Source organism: Amphibalanus amphitrite, unplaced genomic scaffold, assembly GCF_019059575.1.
Source record: "Amphibalanus amphitrite isolate SeventyFive unplaced genomic scaffold, NRLGWU_Aamphi_draft 000010F_arrow, whole genome shotgun sequence".
Classification (NCBI taxonomy): domain Eukaryota; kingdom Metazoa; phylum Arthropoda; class Thecostraca; order Balanomorpha; family Balanidae; genus Amphibalanus; species Amphibalanus amphitrite.
In genome coordinates, this window is record NW_024881506.1 from 226,087 (window position 1) to 245,447 (window position 19,361).

The 19,361-nt window shown below is 54.3% G+C and overlaps 1 protein-coding gene across 4 annotated transcripts in view; it reads right to left on the bottom strand.

Moving 5' to 3' along the window:
- Positions 1–510: 510 nt before the first annotated feature.
- The window catches only part of LOC122381028, a 120,213-nt gene continuing 101,362 nt past the window's right edge, over positions 511–19,361 (bottom strand). For all 4 annotated transcript variants that reach the window (XM_043364721.1, XM_043364747.1, XM_043364738.1 and 1 more), the window contains 5 exons: positions 6,623–6,732; positions 3,889–4,021; positions 3,155–3,279; positions 2,727–2,843; positions 511–2,012 (listed from right to left, as the gene is read on the bottom strand). In XM_043364721.1, the coding sequence (XP_043220656.1) occupies positions 1,871–2,012; positions 2,727–2,843; positions 3,155–3,279; positions 3,889–4,021; positions 6,623–6,732 (627 nt within the window). In that variant the 3' untranslated portion in view covers positions 511–1,870. The remainder of the gene's footprint in view (positions 2,013–2,726; positions 2,844–3,154; positions 3,280–3,888; positions 4,022–6,622; positions 6,733–19,361) is intronic.

The following is a 19,361-nucleotide window of genomic DNA, read 5'->3' on the forward strand; positions in this document are numbered from 1 at the left end:
TGTAATTGTTGCAATATCTCGGTAACTACTTGGCCGATTGCGCTGAAAGTTGGCATGTAGGTAGGCACCCACTAGGCACTGCATATCCATGTGCCAGAGTTGGGGTGCTGCTGCACGTGCGCACGTGCAGGGGTCGTTTCCAGATCTCGAGAACGGCTGGACCGATGGCGCTCAAATTTGGTACACGGTTAGGGACCAGTTAGTAGGGTGCCGTGCACAAGTCAGTTGGGACCCATTTTGCACGTGCGCACGTGCAGGGTGCCGCTCCCAGATCTCGAGAACGGCTGGGCCGATTGTGCTCAAATTTGGCACATCGCTAGAAACCGGTCAGTAGGGTGCCGTGCACAAGTCAGTTGGAGGCGCCCCCTCGAAATTTCGCACGTGCAAGACTCACCCCCTCGCTCGCTCCGTTAGTCGCCCCAAAAGGCGCTATACTGGTGTTACATTTCTTTTGACTTTTTCTCATTTCAGCTGGCAAATCAGGGCAGTGGGCACGTGGCAAACATTAAATCACGATACTGGTGTATTAAAAAGAGGCACGGAGTAACACACTCCAAAAGCAGATCGAGTGGAAATACACAAAAGTAACGAAAGTAGAAAACGAACAGTATCAAGTGCGCGGTGTACCATGCCGGCGCCTGGTAATGTCCAGTGGGGGCAGCGCTGTGCTGGAACGACATCCTCATAATACTGTGACTGGGTTCGACAGGTTCCCAACAAACGGTGACGGCGACTGGAGCTCTCTCTCTGAACAACAGTACCAATGTCAAGTTTACCATTCGCAGCTATTAGAACAGGTTAGATTTGAGAGCGTGACAACCGATTTTCAGAGAAAACAGGAATGAAGCGGCAGTGTCACCAGAAATGCTGAACTTAAAACTAAATAACTGATAATAAATACCCTGCCAACCACTGCTGGGCTCCACCACCACTGCTCAGTTAATTGCCCGCGGCCCCGGGGCCAGGCGGCTGCTCAGTTAATTGCCCGCGGCCCGGGGGCGGCTATCACACACACAGACGCCTATCGACGCTCCCTCCAAATGGTCACACCGGTGCCTCGGCTATCACACTAACACGGGGACACCGGGCTATCACACTCGTGTCATAGGGGCCCCGGGTATCACACAGGACGCCGGGCGCGGGCCGCGTCAGGCGCCCGCCGAGCTCTAACACGGAACGGTAGCCCGTCGGCAGCCCCAGCCCGCCGCCCGGCCACGCTCCACGGCTAAAACGAGCGTGGACTCTGCCGAGGCAGCGGGCTGCGCGAGTAGGGTCCTCAGACCCGCCGGTGCTGGTGCAACTAGCAAAACAATATCTCTGCATAGATGGTGGTCCCGTAAACGCTCATAGCCTCTGTGTGTAGCCCCCTCCCGATAGATATGTTTTCAGTATCAGCCGTTATTGCCGATATAACAAACAGCAGCATGGCTAGCGGGTTTAGTGACTTGCGCTACAACATACCCAAGAGCCCTCTGCACAGATATTAAGCCAGATTCTCTACAATAGATGGGCAGAACAAGCTACTGAAAATGCTTCAACAACCATCTGATTTGTGCCAGGCATAAGAAAAAAAGCGATTTCGACTGGCAGCAACACCACGACGCCTGCAATGTGCGCAAAGCCGGAATGCATTAACAGCAAAGCAGGCACGTTCAAATAAATAACAGCGCTGTGCTTAAGCAAGCATTTAAGCATGTTGTGCTTAAGCAGGCGTTTAAGCATGTAACAATCACACGATGCGGCACGGTGCCCTCTGTGTCCTGAGGGACCGCATATCTGCTTCTCTAGCCTCTCGGTGCTGAAAGTCCCCTCCTGCGGCGGCCGCCGGCAGTTGCAGTGTGCGCCGCCGCCGCCAGGTGTCTCTGCCGGTCTACTGGAGGCTGTCGGCGCGCGCCGTCTCCGGTATGAGTTTCTGCAGAAGGCCCGTGAGCACGAGGAGGGAGCGCTGCAGGCCGGCCGGCTGGTGTCGCTCCAGCCACAGCTGGCGGTACTGCTCCACCAGACTGAGCAGTCTGCGGGGTGCAGGGGACCCGCGTCAGCGGGAGGGGGACACTGTATACACTGTGGGAGGGGACACACTGCCGCGGCCACAGCTGGCGGTACTGCTCGACCAGACTGAGCAGTCTGCGGAAAACGGGACCCGTCAGGGAGAGGGTGACACTGGCGGGGACGGACACCGGACCAGGCGCTAGTGAGGACTGTTACTGCACCAGTCAGCGCCACGTCACGTGCTACCAATCGCACCAATACCGTACCGTAGAGTGGGGCTATTTGAGACAGTATTTAAAATTGCTATAAAATAAAAACCATTTGAAATTTATGCTCAATTTTTGACCAGGCGATTTACTGCTCGATTTCACACCTCCCTGAGGAAAAATATCACAAAAGAATCAAACGATCTTCATTTCATAGCGATTTTGAATACTGTCTCAAATAGCCCCACTGTCTCAAATAGCCCCACTTTACGGTACCGTTTATCACACCGGCTATGGACTACGAACGATGAACTCACCGATAATCACCGATAATGCTCTACCACTCCAACATCCAACAAATAGCTGTTATCGAAGACTCAAACCATTCCCCATAGAAGAACCTTCTACACCATCGAGAATTTCCCATATTTTTATCTTACATCGTCATAAGCCTGAAACGTTCTCCCTCTCCACTCATCCCATAACGAACCCCACCCTGCTCATCCCGCCCGCGCCCCAAGTGCATCTCACTTGTTGGCGGTGTCGGTACAGAAGGTGGGCGCCAGGTTGGCCACGCCCAAGTTGATGACCGAGTAGCCCAGGTTGCTGTGAGGGTTGGTGCCCAGAGAGATGAGCGCTCGGCCGATCCTGGGGTACAGAGACGGACAGGGAGGTCAGTATTCAGTAAGGTGAGGGGTGAGGTCAGTCCGATGAAGGCGGCAGCAGTCCGCCGACCGGCAGCGCAACAGAGACCGGCGCAGAAATGGAACGGTCACGAGAGAAAACAGACGGTAAATGCCTAGCAACGCAGCATTGACGACCAGCGCGGAATAAACCGACAAAATCAGCAGCTGAAAGCTCAACTGACAGTAGTGAGAGTCTGAGGACCAATGAGCCGATCTGACTCAATAGCTGAGAGGCGCTGACGTGATCAGTCCGCTGGCCACTGCTCGTCTCACCGCGCGGCGGTAGCCATCAGCTCGGCGGTCAGGTGCACCTCCCGCACCAGCTTATCGCCCTCCGGGTGGCCCGGCCGGGCCGACGGCACGCTGTTCAGAGTGTGCCGCACGCGCTTCAGCGTTTTCTGTCGACACACGGGCGCGGCGGTCAGCACAGGAAAACACACAGAAACTAGGGCTGAAAATGTTCGGTTAGGACGCAGAAGTTTAGATCTCATTAGAATCTTGAACGTACTTATCCACTATCCAGGTAACCCAGTACAAACCACTGTGAAATGAATGTTTATGCTCTTAGGTAAAAGCCATAAACGGCGTTTCTTTTCCACCACCCACCTAGTGATAGCCAGTAATCTGAGTACGCCAACATCAGTCCCTACGTGATCACTGATTACCGTGCACACAGCATCCGTTTCACTGGGTCAATACACAGAGCATTCACTGAAATACGACAGTCACCAGCACAAACATCTTACCGAAACACAGAGAGCTAACACAACGCTGCTCCAACTCCTCAGCAACAGCCTGGCCATCTGCCTCCCCGCTGTGACCGGTCACTGGCCCGCTGGCGCTCCTGTCACTCCTCCCCCCATCTCTCTCTCTCTCTCTCTCTCTCTCTCTCTCTCTCTCTCTCTCTCTCTCTCTCTCTCTCTCTCTCTCTCTCTCTCTCTCTCTCTCTCTCTCTCTCTCTCTCTCTCTCTCTCTCCCTCCCCCTCCCCTCCGTCCCCGGGTCTCACGTTAATGGCCTCCAGTGTGATGTGTTCCAGGGAGACGGTGTCGGGGTCGACCAGCAGCCGCTGCAGGGTGCTACCGTCCGGCGGCGGCAGGCTGCACACGCCGCCCTCGTGCTGGCCGCGCGCCGCTCGCAGACTGGCGGCAGGGGAGCGTCAGGTCCAACGGGGTTCAAAAAAGACTGACGAAAGGGGAAAGGTCAAGTCAAATGGGGTCCCTCACATATTATAGGCAGGAAAGAGGTGTCTAAGCTGACTGATAGACTGCAGGGGAGAGACCAGACAACAGGGGAAGCTGTCGATAGAGAATTGGATCCCCACAGACTGTCGGCAGAAGAGAGGTCAGACTAGGCCCGTGGACTGTAAACGGGGGAGGACAAAATGGACACATAGAAAGCCGGCAGGGGAGATGTGTCAGACGACTACGAGTAGAACCATAAGCTACCGACAGAGTGTCGGATTTCAACAGACTGCAGGCAAGGAAGAGGTGACTAGCCCGATAGACCGCCGGTAACAAGAGGTCGGACTAGGGTCTCTTTCAGATTACCGGCCGGGGGATGGTGGATCTCAATTACCAGCAGGGAAGATATCAAACCAAGGTTTCCGTATTCCTAGTCTGCCGACGGAAAGATGTGAAACAGACCGTCAACGCAGACTGCCGGCGTGGATGTCAGGCTGAGCCGGTATGTAACAAAAAACGACCGAAGAGGGAGCTAGCAGACTAGGGATCCTACAGTCTGCCCGGTGAGGGTATAACGGGTCCAACAGGTAAATACACGACGGGCGCTATTTCGGGCCAAATGCAGTCCAAAAAGAGACTGCTGAGTGCCGATAGGGTGTCACATTGGAGCGGCCCAGTCACGTCAGAGCTATACTGCGGGAAAGGGAAGGAAGACGTTTACCTTGAGGTCACAATGATCTAACGCGATAACGTCAGGGGATGTTCTGAGAACACCTGCCTGCACGGTGCGTGTCCACGCCATTTGACGCTAATTGAATCGATAAAAAGGAGCTGGTATTTCCGTTATGAGCGGTTATGGAAACACATGCTACGCAATGTAAACCGGTTGGCTGTCCGTGCTAAGAATCCAGTGAGCGGCAGGAGCTAGCAGTAGCAGTCAGTGATCAGCCATTGGTCAGCACTAGGAAATCAGTCAGTGATCAATATTACAGAATCAAGAGTAAAGTCAGCAGTATGTAGGTTCAAGGTTGAATGTCGATAGCCAGAAGTGGATATCGAGCTGTGCCAGTAGCCAGCAGCCAGAAGTCAACATGGAACAGCTAGGTTGGTCGCGAGCAGGCAGCGGTTAAAACCATACCAACTGTAAATAAAACCGATACAATCCCACCAAACGGCTCAGCCCCACTCTAAGACGGTACAATCCGTTAGGGAGGACCACCGAAGCATGCCTTTTCCTATTGTCAGCGTTCCACAGCCGCACAAAAACGTCTGAATGGTCATACCAGAGTTTTTGTCCACATTCTTCCTCGCTACACCATTGGGTATGGATGCCTGACCGATACAGGTGGTCCCGGGAGCGGGACCAAACTAGAGGTGGCAAAACATGAAAATTTTGGGAACCAGACTCGAACCAGACCCGGCTGGACATTTCTGGAACCAGTCGTACCCGGTCTTAGTTGGAATCGGAACCATTTGGACCCATTCCCCAAAAGTCAATTAATACAAACTACTTGTAGGTGTCATTAGTTGCATCATGTAAAACAGCCTATTTCCCACTGGGAATACTCATGAGCTACTGTGTGCAAAGAAACGTTCACTTCATTCACTTCATATTTTGCAATACCTAAAGTGTACTGTACAAGATGTGAAGTTTATGGTAGGACCCGGTTGGACCCGTCATAAAATTTCCAGGAACCGGTCTGGACCCATATGGGTCCAGACTGGTTCTTTGGACCGGGTCCTCGGGTCCACATTTTGCCACCTCTAGACCAAACACAATGCAAGCTAATCGAAAAATACGGCAAGTGCCGCATCTTAGAGCAGCCTGGTGCTAGCCAACACCCGATGTAGTTAGTTACAGACTGCACAAATAGCTGCGGCCTGATGTCAACATTTGAATCAATTGATGAAGCAGTCATCAGAAAGAAATGATTTTAGGCATCAGAGACGATTACCGACAAAATCGTTATAACTTGGAATGGAAGCACGGCGTAATGCAGTGGCTTCACTATGCGTTTTCTGCGTGCGTTTTTTGCGAGTTTGCGTGATTTGCGGAATATCGTTCTAGAAAGAAACGACATTTCGTTTTTGTTATATGTTTTACATATGAGCTTTTGATTAACATAAACGTTTTATTAAGTTTTATATAAATATTAAAAAAAGTTGAATTAATAATAACCTTTTTCCAGAACGATATTACGCAAAACCGCAAACACGCAAAAAACGCACGCAGAAAACGGCAACGCATATGTAGTGTAGTCAGGCCTTAACATTAGAATGTTTCTAGCCGCAAAAAATACAATTATTCGTTAAATGACCACCAGCTTCCGCACCAATAATGGACCAAGTTCTGTACAGATCTTGTACAGATGTACCTACTTGTCCAGATTTTCGTGTGATCCATAAGTTATCATTGAATAACGGCGAGGATCGGGGTGATTATCAGCCAGATTTTGGATGCGTCCGCTCCCCAACCTATCCCTGGACGCATCACGTCCAGTGAGATGACAACAGACAAGTCGGAGACAGGTCCAATGCCGATTAAGGCCGTGTGCTCACCAGAAGGTCTCTGCTCGTCCCAGTTCGACGACAGCGCGTCCCAGCACTCCCTCCGGGTCTCTGAGCACGTGCCAGTTGAGCAGGTCGGCCAGTGCGCCCAGAACAAACTCCTGCAAAACACAAAGGGTGGACGGCGTCAGCTCAAGACAAAAAAAAAAGAGCCAAAGCAGTCAGCTAGGTGAACATAGGGCACATAAAAACCAGACATTTCGAACAAAATAATTAATCGATATATCCACACTCATCTTGCTATCAAGGATTGCTTATTTTCATGTCATAAGAATCACGACGCATCACGTCCAGCGAGATGACAACAGACTATGGATGAAGCCAGCCGACTCTGACCGGCTCATGTCGGACGAGTAACGTGGTCGGCGATCGGCCCGACCGCTGAGAAGCTGCATTGGTCAGACTACACTTCAGCGTGAGGAGAGGTTGGGCCATACGGGATCGCGTCAGAGGCGAGGCACAGCTCACACACCGTCCAAAGACAACGGGCACGGTCAACAAACTGACTGAGCACCCTCAGCGGATTCACGAACACTCCAGACAGGGTTTCCCTCCTCACAATAGACACCCGCTCTCCTGCGTCAAGTTTATTCTCCTCCTAGTAACCACGTAAAGAAGAGGAATATACTGCTGGGAGGTTTCACTCCTGAGATCTGTCGGTGGGCAAACACACACGCTGCCGGAGAGGCCAAGTGGATAAACCCGTTGCAGCTGAGTGAATTGCCATCAGGTAATAGACCAATAGCGCAAGTCACTACTTCACCGTGAATTGTAGTGTCTGGAGCCTACAGTCGACCTGAATCATAGCACACCGTGTTCACATTTCACAAGGCAGCAGTATCCCTACGCCTTCCGTACCAATCAGACACCTCTGTCCGATCAAAATCGCTCCCCCCCCCCCCCCATTCTGTGGTACTGGTCGGGCGCAAGTGCACGGAACGCTCCAGGTATACTCCAGGACACTCTAGTCTACAGTCTACTGAGTACTGTGGCAGTTCTCATACCGGCGGAATTCCCGCCGCGACGACCGACCTGGCGAGGAGGCGTCCCGCTAACTGGCCACGAGGCTGGCGGGGTCCGGGAAGCTGGGCCGCTACCTGGCCAGACCTGGCCAGACCTGGCCAGACAACTCAACTGGTGTTGGGGTGAGTTGCACGCTTGTGGCTCGGGGTTACGCGCCCTAATCCGACAGCAACAACGAGGAGACTCGGGGGTTTGACAGTGGACACCACTCCGCTGCGCAGGCTGATGTCTTTCTGTCTTAGACTTGTCGAGGGGCGCTCCACTTTTTATTATCCATAGACCTCTGTATACCGAGGCATACAGAGGTCTATGCATTATCATATATGGTCAGCGGATTGACTATAAGAATGTTGGACCATAGATATCTGTGCACCATAAGTGAGGTACGACGCGGGCACAGTGGTCTGGAATTCAATCGACCCGCCTTTTCCGCCTTCCCAAACGGTAATGTTCAGACAGCCGAGACGGACGACAGGGGTGGCACTAATCCGCCGGCGTGGAGCCAATGACTCAGAGACAATCATTTACCGCATATATTGAACAAATAAATGCGTATTGTATACCGAATTAGCATCGAACTTGATATTTGTAAACGTTTATGGCACGCATCTACCTATGTACTTTTCTCATTCATCTGTGATCGCGGATCACAACCTTTCAAGAAACACCAATCTGTCTCGCCATTGAGGTCAAAGACGTAGACCTATGGAGTCGGCGAATGCATCTCTGAAGGCGGTAGATTCAAAGACCACTCGGGCCTTTCACTGTGACGTCATCAGACTCTATGAGCTCAGCACATGCGCGCGCGCGCACAAATACAGAAGCAGGGGTGGGCGGCCAATGTAAACTGACCCGGTTTTGTGATCCATGAAAAGATGGGAGAACCAGCGCTAACTCAAAGACAAAAACTACAAATGACCAACGGATGTTTAACACTAACAGCTCGACTCCGACTGTCAAAACAATGACGTTTTACGCCGTTCATAAAACAGACCGAGCAATTCCGCCCTTCGCTCGTGACAATATTTCAATAAAGCAATCGATACAGAGCTGTTTTAATCTCTGCCGGAATCCGCCGGCCATGAAGAGGATCCTAATCCACCTGCAGCCGAGGCCAGTCCGGCCAGCCTCGGCATGTGGTCAGGGACGGCGACTGCGCGTCGGGTGACGTCATACATCCTTAGGAGAGGACGCCCTCGACGAGCTGAGCAGTGAGTCCCTCAGCCGCCCTGCGGCTCTCGGAAGCCTTCCTCGCGTGCTGCGTCTCGGGCCGAAGTTAGCACAAACCAGGCGCTCCCACCCCTTGCTTCGGCCGGCACGTGGTTCACGGATGTGACGTCACCGTCCGAAGATGACGTGACGTAATCACGTCATCACGTCACCTCAGTAACGGTCCCCCACCGGATCTGACAAAAGTAGGTACTGATAAACACATTGAGACAATACGCGCCGCCCACGCGTTCACTAGGGGCACCGACCAATATCGGCACTAGCCAATACCTATCGGCCCGGCGCGCCGGATGTCGGGGCAAAGGGCGATCAATCCTTACCCGTCCCCGAGTAGCAATACCTTATTCCATGACTAGACCGTTTCGCTTTGGAGGAGTGGATCGTTCCATTCGTATATACTATGTGAAAAAAAAAACTAGTCTGGCAGCCAGTGTCTTATATCTTCATGTTTCAGAAATTGTGTTAGCGAATAACTAAAGCGTGGGAAGGGAGCGGACACAATCGACGTAAAATTCCGCGAGTAGGTACCTAGCTCCGTGTGACCCAGAAGTTGTCATTGAATAACCTCGAGGATCGGGGTGACTATCGTCTATCAGCCAGATTTTGGATGTGTCCGATCCCCTATCCCCGAATACATTGAGCCAACGCGCAATAATGTGTCCATGAGAGTACAACCCACCGCTAAAGTAATGTGTGGTTTTACCAATCTCAACGGATGACTTTGACCGACGATTTTTAAACGCGGACTGATTGAAAAGAAGACGTCAATAGATAAAGTTGTAGCTGCAAGGGTGAAGATACATGTAAGCTACATTTAAAGTCTCGTTGCAGTCTGGCTAATCGTTCCTAGGCTTCAGAAGCAGAACATACCCATGACTGAAACCACACATTACTTCTGCTGTGGACTGTACCTTGACCTCTTTCTCGTCTTTTCCACACATGTCCCCTGTCTCTCCGGTGAGAGATGGGTGGGGGGGGGGGGGGGTGAGTGGAGGAGGACAAGGGAACACCCCCACCCACACTACCGTTAACCCACAGTCCATGACACGGCTGGCGACCACGTCCGGCGGGCATCCGACCGTCTGCTGCGGCTAACCCTGCCACCAGGGACGGAGTGAGTGTCCACAACCCAGAGGGCCGCTGCCGTCACTAACCGCCAACTATCCCCCGGCACCGCGCACACAGGAAGGAGCAGCACACCGCTCAGCTATCTCCCACAGGGCGCTGCCGTCACTAACCGCCAACTATCCCCGGGCACCGCACACAGTGAGGAGCAGCACACCGCTCAGCTATCTCCCACAGGGCGCTGCCGTCACTGACCGCCAACTATCCCCGGGCACCGCACACAGAGGAGGAGCAGCACACCGCTCAGCTATCTCCCACAACCCACAGGGCCGCTGCCGTCACTAACCGCCAACTATCCCCGGGCACCGCACACACTGAGGAGGAGCAGCACACCGCTCAGCTATCTCCCACAACCCACAGGGCCGCTGCCGTCACTGACCGCCAACTATCCCCGGGCACCGCACACACTGAGGAGGAGCAGCACACCGCTCAGCTATCTCCCACAGGGCGCTGCCGTCACTGACCGCCAACTATCCCCGGCACCGCGCACACAGAGGAGGAGCAGCACACCGCTCAGCTATCTCCCACAGGGCGCTGCCGTCACTGACCGCCAACTATCCCCGGCACCGCGCACACAGAGGAGGAGCAGCACACCGCTCAGCTATCTCCCACAACCCACAGGGCCGCTGCCGTCACTAGCCGCCAACTATCCCCGGGCACCGCACACACTGAGGAGGAGCAGCACACCGCTCAGCTATCTCCCACAACCCACAGGGCCGCTGCCGTCACTGACCGCCAACTATCCCCGGGCACCGCACACACTGAGGAGGAGCAGCACACCGCTCAGCTATCTCCCACAGGGCGCTGCCGTCACTGACCGCCAACTATCCCCGGGCACCGCTCACACTGAGGAGGAGCAGCACACCGCTCAGCTATCTCCCACAGGGCGCTGCCGTCACTGACCGCCAACTATCCCCCGGCACCGCACACACAGAGGTGGAGCAAACCGCTCAGCTATCTCCCACAGGGCGCTGCCGTCACTGACCGCCAACTATCCCCGGCACCGCGCACACAGAGGAGGAGCAGCACACCGCTCAGCTATCTCTCACAACCCACAGGGCCGCTGCCGTCACTGACCGTCCGGCTGTCCCGTCACCGCGGACAGGGGCGTCACTAACCTCTCTGCTCCCCCCAGCACCGTACACATAGCGGGACATGAAACCGCTGAGCCGTCCCTCGACACCGAGCAGAGGAGTCACCGATCGTCCGGCTCTCCCCGGCGCCGAGGGGGGAGCCGAGCACGAGCACGAAACGGAGTCACCAACCGCCCGAATATGCCCGGCACCGAGCAGAGAGGAGTTACTAACCCTAAAAACCGTTACCACATAGCAGAGTAGTAAACCGCCGAGCTATCCCTATTACCGAGCACAACAGAGCCACAAACCGTCATAGCCCCCCGACACCGCACATAGCGGAGTCACGAACCGTTCGGGTATCCCCGGACACCGCACTTGGCACAATCACAAACCCCTAATCGCAGAGCGCACGCAGCGGCTCGGTCGGTTATCAGCTCTTTAGCGAGGAGGATATCATGCCGGTGACACAAGAAAAAAAAACGATTAGCCTAAATATCTAATTATGTGTCAACTGTTAGCCAAACAGGCGATGATTGATCAGTAGCGGTCAGCTGAGCCACCCGGTCATCGGTCAGTGAAATATCTAGATTTGTTAACAATCACTAGTTTGTTATCATGCTGCTCACGACGTTGATGTAGTAAATTCAAGCTGATAATCATTCTGTTCTCGTTTCCAGCAAGACCAGCGTTCAGGTAAATACTGAGCTCCATGCGACTTGCGCCATCAGTTTACCAGACTGCGCCGTTTCCTTCCAGCGGAGGCCAAATAGGCGGAAAGTCCGGCGTCTGCTGATAATCACGACCAAAGATAGATCCAATGATCGACACAAAGCGCCAGTAAGCGGGGCGCGCAGGCCCGCCCCAGGCCAGCCGTGCTGGAAAATATCGGAATTCACGTGCACCAAATTCCCAGAAACCAGGAGCGCTACTGGGCCGAGTGATGTCTACTATGACGTCAGATCCCTGAACACACCGGCCGCCCGGAGACTGTCGGTCGGTGACGTCACACACTCGCCAGGTGACGTCATGATGACGTTGCCATTCGCCGGCCGGCTAATATACACCGCGGCACCGTGTGAACGTGTGTTCAGTCCGCGGCGGACCGTGGTCGAAGACGTAACAGCTCAGACTGCAGTGTCAACGCAACCGTGTGCACTCAGCGATCTCAGGCAAACGAACGGAGATAAGTGAAGACCGCGCACTCTTCAGTGAACCGCCTAATTGAGTGACAGTTCAAGCTCCAGTGACCGCTGAGGAAGAAGACTTTAAACCTACCTCTCATCGTTCACCTCATTTCCCCCACCATGTCCCCGCGATCCCTATCGCTCTCGCTAGCCGTCACAGTCGCCCTGCTGGTCACCGCCAGCGGCCGGCCCAACTCGCGAGGCATCCTGTTCAGCGGGGAGGGCGCCGGCGGCACGGCCCCGCGCCTGCACCGCCAGCGCTGGCAGCAGCCGGCGCGGCGCGCGCACGGCGCCGGCCGGTCCTTCTACTTCCCCGACGAGGAGGTGGAGAGATCGTCTGCGGTGCCGGACCAGCCCCGTGGAGGGACGGATCAGGCAGAGAGATCGTCAGCACAGCCGGGTGTGGTCCCGGACCGGCCGATCCAGACCTTCTCCGCAGTCGCGCTGCCAGAGGGCAAACCGGAGCCGCCTGCGGTGATCCCTAATGAGCCAGAGGTCGCTCCAGAGCGGCCCGACAGTCGACCGCAGGAGCCGGAGGTAGGACCTGGTACGCCTGTGACGATTCCGAAGCAGACGAGGGGCGGTGCGACCCAGCCAGCGGCGCAGCCTGAGGTGATTTCCGAGCAGCCCAGAGGCGGGCCGTCAGCACAGACTCAGTCCCTCCATGGCATGACCAGCCGGCAGCCAGAGGAGTCGGCCGTCATTCCCGACCCGCCCCGACCCCGGCCCCGGCCGCATCGCCCCCGTCACCCGAGCCAGGTCACCTCCTCAGGGACGCGGCAGTGGACCTTCTCCGAGGCGCCGACAGACTCAGGAGCAGTGATCGAGGATCGACCCGTCCCGCGGCCCGAAGGTGACACTGACCGTCCTCGGCGGCCGTCACACACCCCCGGTCGTCCCCAGCGGCCGTCACACACCCCCGACCGCCCCCAGCGGCCGTTGCACACCCCCGGTCGCCCCCAGCGGCCCGCTGCCGGAGCGGGGTTCGACGAGAGACGGGACACAGCCCAGGAGCCCGCTGTCGGAGTAGGGGGGAGCGGTAGCAGCAGCGGCGGCGCTTCTGGAGGCACCGGTAGCAGCAGCAGTACCACCGGAGCCAGCGGCGCCACCACTGGTGGTAGCGGTAGCAGCAGCAGCGCAAGCGCCGGTGGTAGTGGTAGCGGCAGCAGCAGCACTGCAAGTGCCGGTGGCAGCGGAAGCGGAAGCAGTGCCGGCAGCGGTAGCGGTAGCAGCAGCAGCGCCACTGCTAGTGGTAGCGGTAGCGGCAGCAGCAGCGGCACTGGCAGCAGCAGCAGCAGTGCCCAGGCCGGCGGCGGCGGCGGCAGCAGCAGCAGCGCCGGTACCGGAGGAACCAGCGCCAGTGCCTGTGCAAGCAGCGGCTCCAGCAGCCGCGTCCACTTCCCCGGTCAGGACGTGGTGCCGATCCCCAGCTGTGGCGGCGAGCTGTTCTTCGCCTACGACAACACCACCGGCGACTGCCGCAAGCTGTGGACCGAGGCCGGCTGCCCAGCCGGCACCTGGTTCGTGCAGAGCCCGCTGACGGGCGAGGCCGAGTGCCGGACGCGCTGCTGCCCGGCCGGCCAGACGCTGTTCGACGGCGTCTGCTGGGACACGTCCGGCGGCCAGCGCGGCCCCTGCGCCGCCGGCCAGGGCGTGCTGCTCGACCAGTTCGGCGAGGGCTTCTGCGACTGCCTGGCGCGCCAGGTGTACTGGCCGGCCGAGCGGCGCTGCTACCCGGTCTACTCGCGCGGCCCGTGCGCCGCCGGACACCACCTGGAGCTGGAGGTGTCGGGCGCCGAGCGCCGCGCTGTCTGCCGGCCGAGCCGCTGCGCCCAGGGCGAGGTCTACTGGGGCGACCAGGCCGCCGGCGTGCCGCAGCGCTGCTACTCGATCGAGGAGCTGCGCACCGACGACCCGTGCCAGCCGGGCGGCCAGCTGACGGTCGACGTGCACACGCTGGAGATCAGCTGCGTCACGGTGACACTGCACGCCGTGTTCGACCCGCCGCAGGTGCGCTGCCCGGCCGGCTCCTACCTCGACTTCACCGGCCAGTGCCGCGAGGAGCTCGTCCAAAAGTTCCGCTCCTCGTTCGCCGTGCAGGAGCAGCCCGAGAGCCGGTCGCTGTGCCCGGTCGGGTTTGTCGCCAAGCCGGACGGAAGGTGCGTCAGTTCCGGAGGGGGGCTCGGCCGCTGAACTCCCTCCGAACGCAGTGACGCGTTTGACACAGCAGTGACATCCAGCGAGCTAAACACCGAATAGAAGGGCGAGCTTCGACCGCTGACGCACAGCTGGGAACCGTCCTATTGCGGATCCAGTCAGCTTTAACGTATGGCAGCGAGAAGCTGGCACACGTCACGAAGCGCAGCCGACGCACTCTGCAGCGCTCAATACGACCGGCAGAAGCTCGTTATTTATCCGACAAACTGTGTAACACCGAGCGTGCCGCTGTCGAGTGAGAGGTGAGGTCGGCAGTTGAACGATGAACGGTGAACGACGCGCCAGCCTGCTGCATGGGAGGGGTACCAGCCCTGCTGTATTGGCGGGTTTGTGTCTGCACAGCACGAATTGATGTGATGTTTATAGGCCCCGACTGGGCGCGCCATCAGTTTTCAACACAGCACTGCACTCAACTGTCAACAGGCTTCTAGAAGCCTGGCCGGCAAGAATCTCGCGTTGGGTTTTAAGTCCAAGCTAATGTTATTTGTGTGTAAAACGTGTCTGTGTGTAAAAATATTGATGATGTTATGCTCTTCAGAGCAGGTTTCAACTGTTTCTTGACTGTCTGTGATAGTATTTGTTGTAAAATACACATGAACTTGCGTTAATACTTTTGGTGAAGAAGTGACTGATTCGAATCTGGCACCTCGTAAATCCATCTCAAGCTCGTAAATGACACCAGCATTAGCTGAACCGCCTGAACTCGTTCGGTAGAATATGGTGGACCCTTGGAACACTGCGCACCATACAAAATACAAACACTTCTTAATTTCCGGTAAAATCAATAGCCATGCTTATCAACTGCATGCTTTTAGAGCCGAACCCCGAATTCAATTCTGGTACGACTATCCGTTTGGACAATATACAGCTCTTTAAGGTACGGCGCACACTTGCAGAATGACAGATAAACACGATAATTGGTAGCAGTTCGTAGAGAACAAAAAGCACTGGTCCGTATTTCCAGCACTAAAAGCCATTTACTATTCGAAGCGTGCGTGCAATGAACGACAAACAGTCGCATTTTCGGTGGACAATGCCGACAATCGACATTCCCTTGCGGCATGCCGAGTAGCCGTTTTTGGCTGCATTACAGGAGTGGAAAATACTCTTATCAGCGTTTCAATTGAAGGGTCGACTGGGTAGACAATAACAACTGGCTCCCTATATTCCCCCTCGACACTCGACAGTCACAAATGACAGCGCTCAGAACTCTACGGCTGATGGTATTAAATCAACAATCAACAGGGCAGGCACGGAAAGAACACGTTCGCCGAGCTGATAGCCGCCGTACATAAAGCAGTTAACACTTGGCAGGCCAGTCACGCTGGGAAATGCATAAATCATGCATGTTTTGATAATTCCAGCGGCATGTGAGCAAATAAACAAGTCTTAGGAGTAATTTACGTCTGCTACACTGACGCTTGTGACAGAAACTGTAAAGGCGGCCGCACACTGGGCCATTCGGCGGGCGAGATTCCGCAAAAGCGGAATTCCGTAGGCGACATTACGCCTCCGCGGACGCCGAACCAACCGCCGAAACGAAAAATGTGGCTGTGAAGGGTCGGCAGCCAGCTGTTCACGGACAGAGTGCGCATGCGCGCGGACAGCCGCGGAATCGCGGAAAAGGGGAGTGTCTAAAAAGCAGACGAGATTAGCAGACGAGCCCATGCTCAGTAACTACTGGACCGATTTTGATAATTCTTTCACCATTCAATAGCAGGGAACTTATATAGGTGCCGTTTTTCGTTTTTTGGCGATTGTATCGCTCTGACTGGACCAATCGGACCAAAATGGTCCAGAACCATAAACCCCCTTAAAAGCAGACGAGCCCATGCTCCGAAACTACTGAACCGATTTCGATGAAACCTTCACCATTAGACGCGCCGTGGTCTGAAACGGTGCCGTTTTTGACAATTTTTCGATTGGTCCACCCTAAGTGGTCCAAATCGGTCCAAAACCCCTAAAATCTGTTGCAGACGAGCCCATGCTCCGAAACTACTGGACCGATTTCGATGAAACCTTCACCATTAGACGCGCCGTGGTCTGAAACGGTGCCGTTTTAGATAATTTTTTGATTGGTCCACCCTAAGTGGTCCAAATCGGTCCAAAACCCCTAAAATCTGTTGCAGACGAGCCCATGCTCCGAAACTACTGGACCGATTTCGATGAAACCTTCACCATTAGACGCGCCGTGGTCTTAAACGGTGCCGTTTTTGATACTTTTTTGATTGGTCCACCCTAAGTGGTCCAAATCGGTCCAAAACCCCTAAAATCTGTTGCAGACGAGCCCATGCTCCGAAACTACTGGACTGATTTCGATGAAACCTTCACCATTAGACGCGCCGTGGTCTGAAACGGTGCCGTTTTTGATAATTTTTTGATTGGTCCACCCTAAGTGGTCCAAATCGGTCCAAAACCCCTAAAATCTGTTGCAGACGAGCCCATTCTCCGAAACTACTGGACCGATTTCGATGAAACCTTCACCATTAGACGCGCCGTGGTCTGAAACGGTGCCGTTTTAGATAATTTTTTGATTGGTCCACCCTAAGTGGTCCAAATCGGTCCAAAACCGCTAAAATCTGTTGCAGACGAGCCCATGCTCCGAAACTACTGGACTGATTTCGATGAAACCTTCGCCATTAGACGCGCCGTGGTCTGAAACGGTGCCGTTTTTGATACTTTTTTGATTGGTCCACCCTAAGTGGTCCAAATCGGTCCAAAACCCCTAAAATCTGTTGCAGACGAGCCCATGCTCCGAAACTACTGGACTGATTTCGATGAAACCTTCACCATTAGACGCGCAGTGGTCTGAAACGGTGCCTTTTTTGATAATTTTTTGATTGGTCCACCCTAAGTGGTCCAAATCGGTCCAAAACCCCTAAAATCTGTTGCAGACGAGCCCATTCTCCGAAACTACTGGACCGATTTCGATGAAACCTTCACCATTAGACGCGCCGTGGTCTGAAACAGTGCCATTTTTGATAATTTTTTTGATTGGTCCACCCTAAGTGGTCCAAATCGGTCCAAAACCCCCAAAATCTGTTGCAGACGAGCCCATGCTCCGAAATTACTGGACCGATTTCGATGAAACCTTCACCATTAGACGCGCCGTGGTCTGAAACGGTGCCGTTTTAGATAATTTTTTGCTTGGTCCACCCTAAGTGGTCCAAATCGGTCCAAAACCGCTAAAATCTGTTGCAGACGAGCCCATGCTCCGAAACTCACTGGACTGATTTCGATGAAACCTTCACCATTAGACGCGCCGTGGTCTGAAACGGTGCCGTTTTTGACAATTTTTTATTGGTTCACCCTTAGTGGTCCAAATCGGTCCAAAACCCCTAAAAACTGTTGCAGACGAGCCCATGCTCCGAAACTACTGGACCGATTTGGATGAAACCTTCACCATTCGACGCGCTGTGGTCTGTAACGGTGCCGCTTTTGGATAATTTTTTGATTGGTCCACCCTAAGTGGTCCAAATCGGTTCAAGTACAGCCCAAAAATACGTTTTCACGTAGTCAACCGATGAGCTGGTTTCCGCAGCGCGGAGGTGCCCCAGGCCCAATTAGCATGCATTTTTGCTCTAGTTTGGAAAACAAAATGCATGACAATGGGTTTGGGGCACCTCTGTGCTGCAGAAATCTATCCGGACTCTGACAAAGTACAAACGGGTTTTAGGCATTTTGGACTTATTTGGACCACTTAGGGTGGACCAACCAAAAAATTATCATAAACGGCACCGTTTCAGACCACGGCGCGTCTAATGGTGAAGGTTTCATCGAAATCGGTCCAGTAGTTTCGGAGCATGGGCTCGTCTGCAACAGATTTTAGGGGTTTTGGACCGATTTGGACCACTTAGGACCAATCAAAAAATTATCAAAAACGGCACCGTTTCAGACCACGGTGCGTCTAACGGTGAAGGTTTCATCGAAATCGGTCCAGTAGTTTCGGAGCATGGGCTCGTCTGCAACAGATTTTAGGGGTTTTGGACCGATTTGGACCACTTAGGGTGGACCAATCAAAAAATTATCAAAAACGGCACCGTTTCAGACCACGGCGCGTCTAATAGTGAAGGTTTCATCGAAATCGGTCCAGTGGTTTCGGAGCATGGGCTCGTCTGCAACAGATTTTAGGGGTTTTGGACCACTTAAGGTGGACCAATAAAAAAAAATATCAAAAACGGCACCGTTTCAGACCACGGCGCGTCTAATGGTGAAGGTTTCATCCAAATCGGTCCAGTAGTTTCGGAGCATGGGCTCGTCTGCAACAGATTTTAGGAGTTTTGGACCGATTTGGACCACTTAAGGTGGACCAATCAAAAAAATATCGAAAACGGCACCGTTTCAGACTACGGCGCGTCTAATGGTGAAGGTTTCATCGAAATCGGTCCAGTAGTTTCGGAGCATGGGCTCGTCTGCAACAGATTTTAGGGGTTTTGGACCGATTTGGACCACTTAGAGTGTACCAATCAAAAAAGTATCAAAACGGCACCGTTTCAGACCACGGCGCGTCTAATGGTGAAGGTTTCATCGAAATCGGTTCAGTAGTTTCGGAGCATGGGCTCGTCTGCTTTTAAGGGGGTGTATGGTTCTGGACCATTTTGGTCCGATTGGTCCAGTCAGAGTGAACCAATCGCCAAAAAACGAAAAACGGCACCTATGTAAGTTCCCTGCTATTGAATGGTGAAAGAATTATCAAAATCGGTCCAGTAGTTACTGAGCATGGGCTCGTCTGCTAATCTCGTCTGCTTTTTAGACGCTCCCCGGAAAAGGCTGAACCGGTTCAGCTTTTTCCGCGACTTCACCGCGGGGAGCCGATATTGTGGAACTTGGTACTCACTAACTATTGATGGTGTGGCCGAGAAATAGACTTAATTT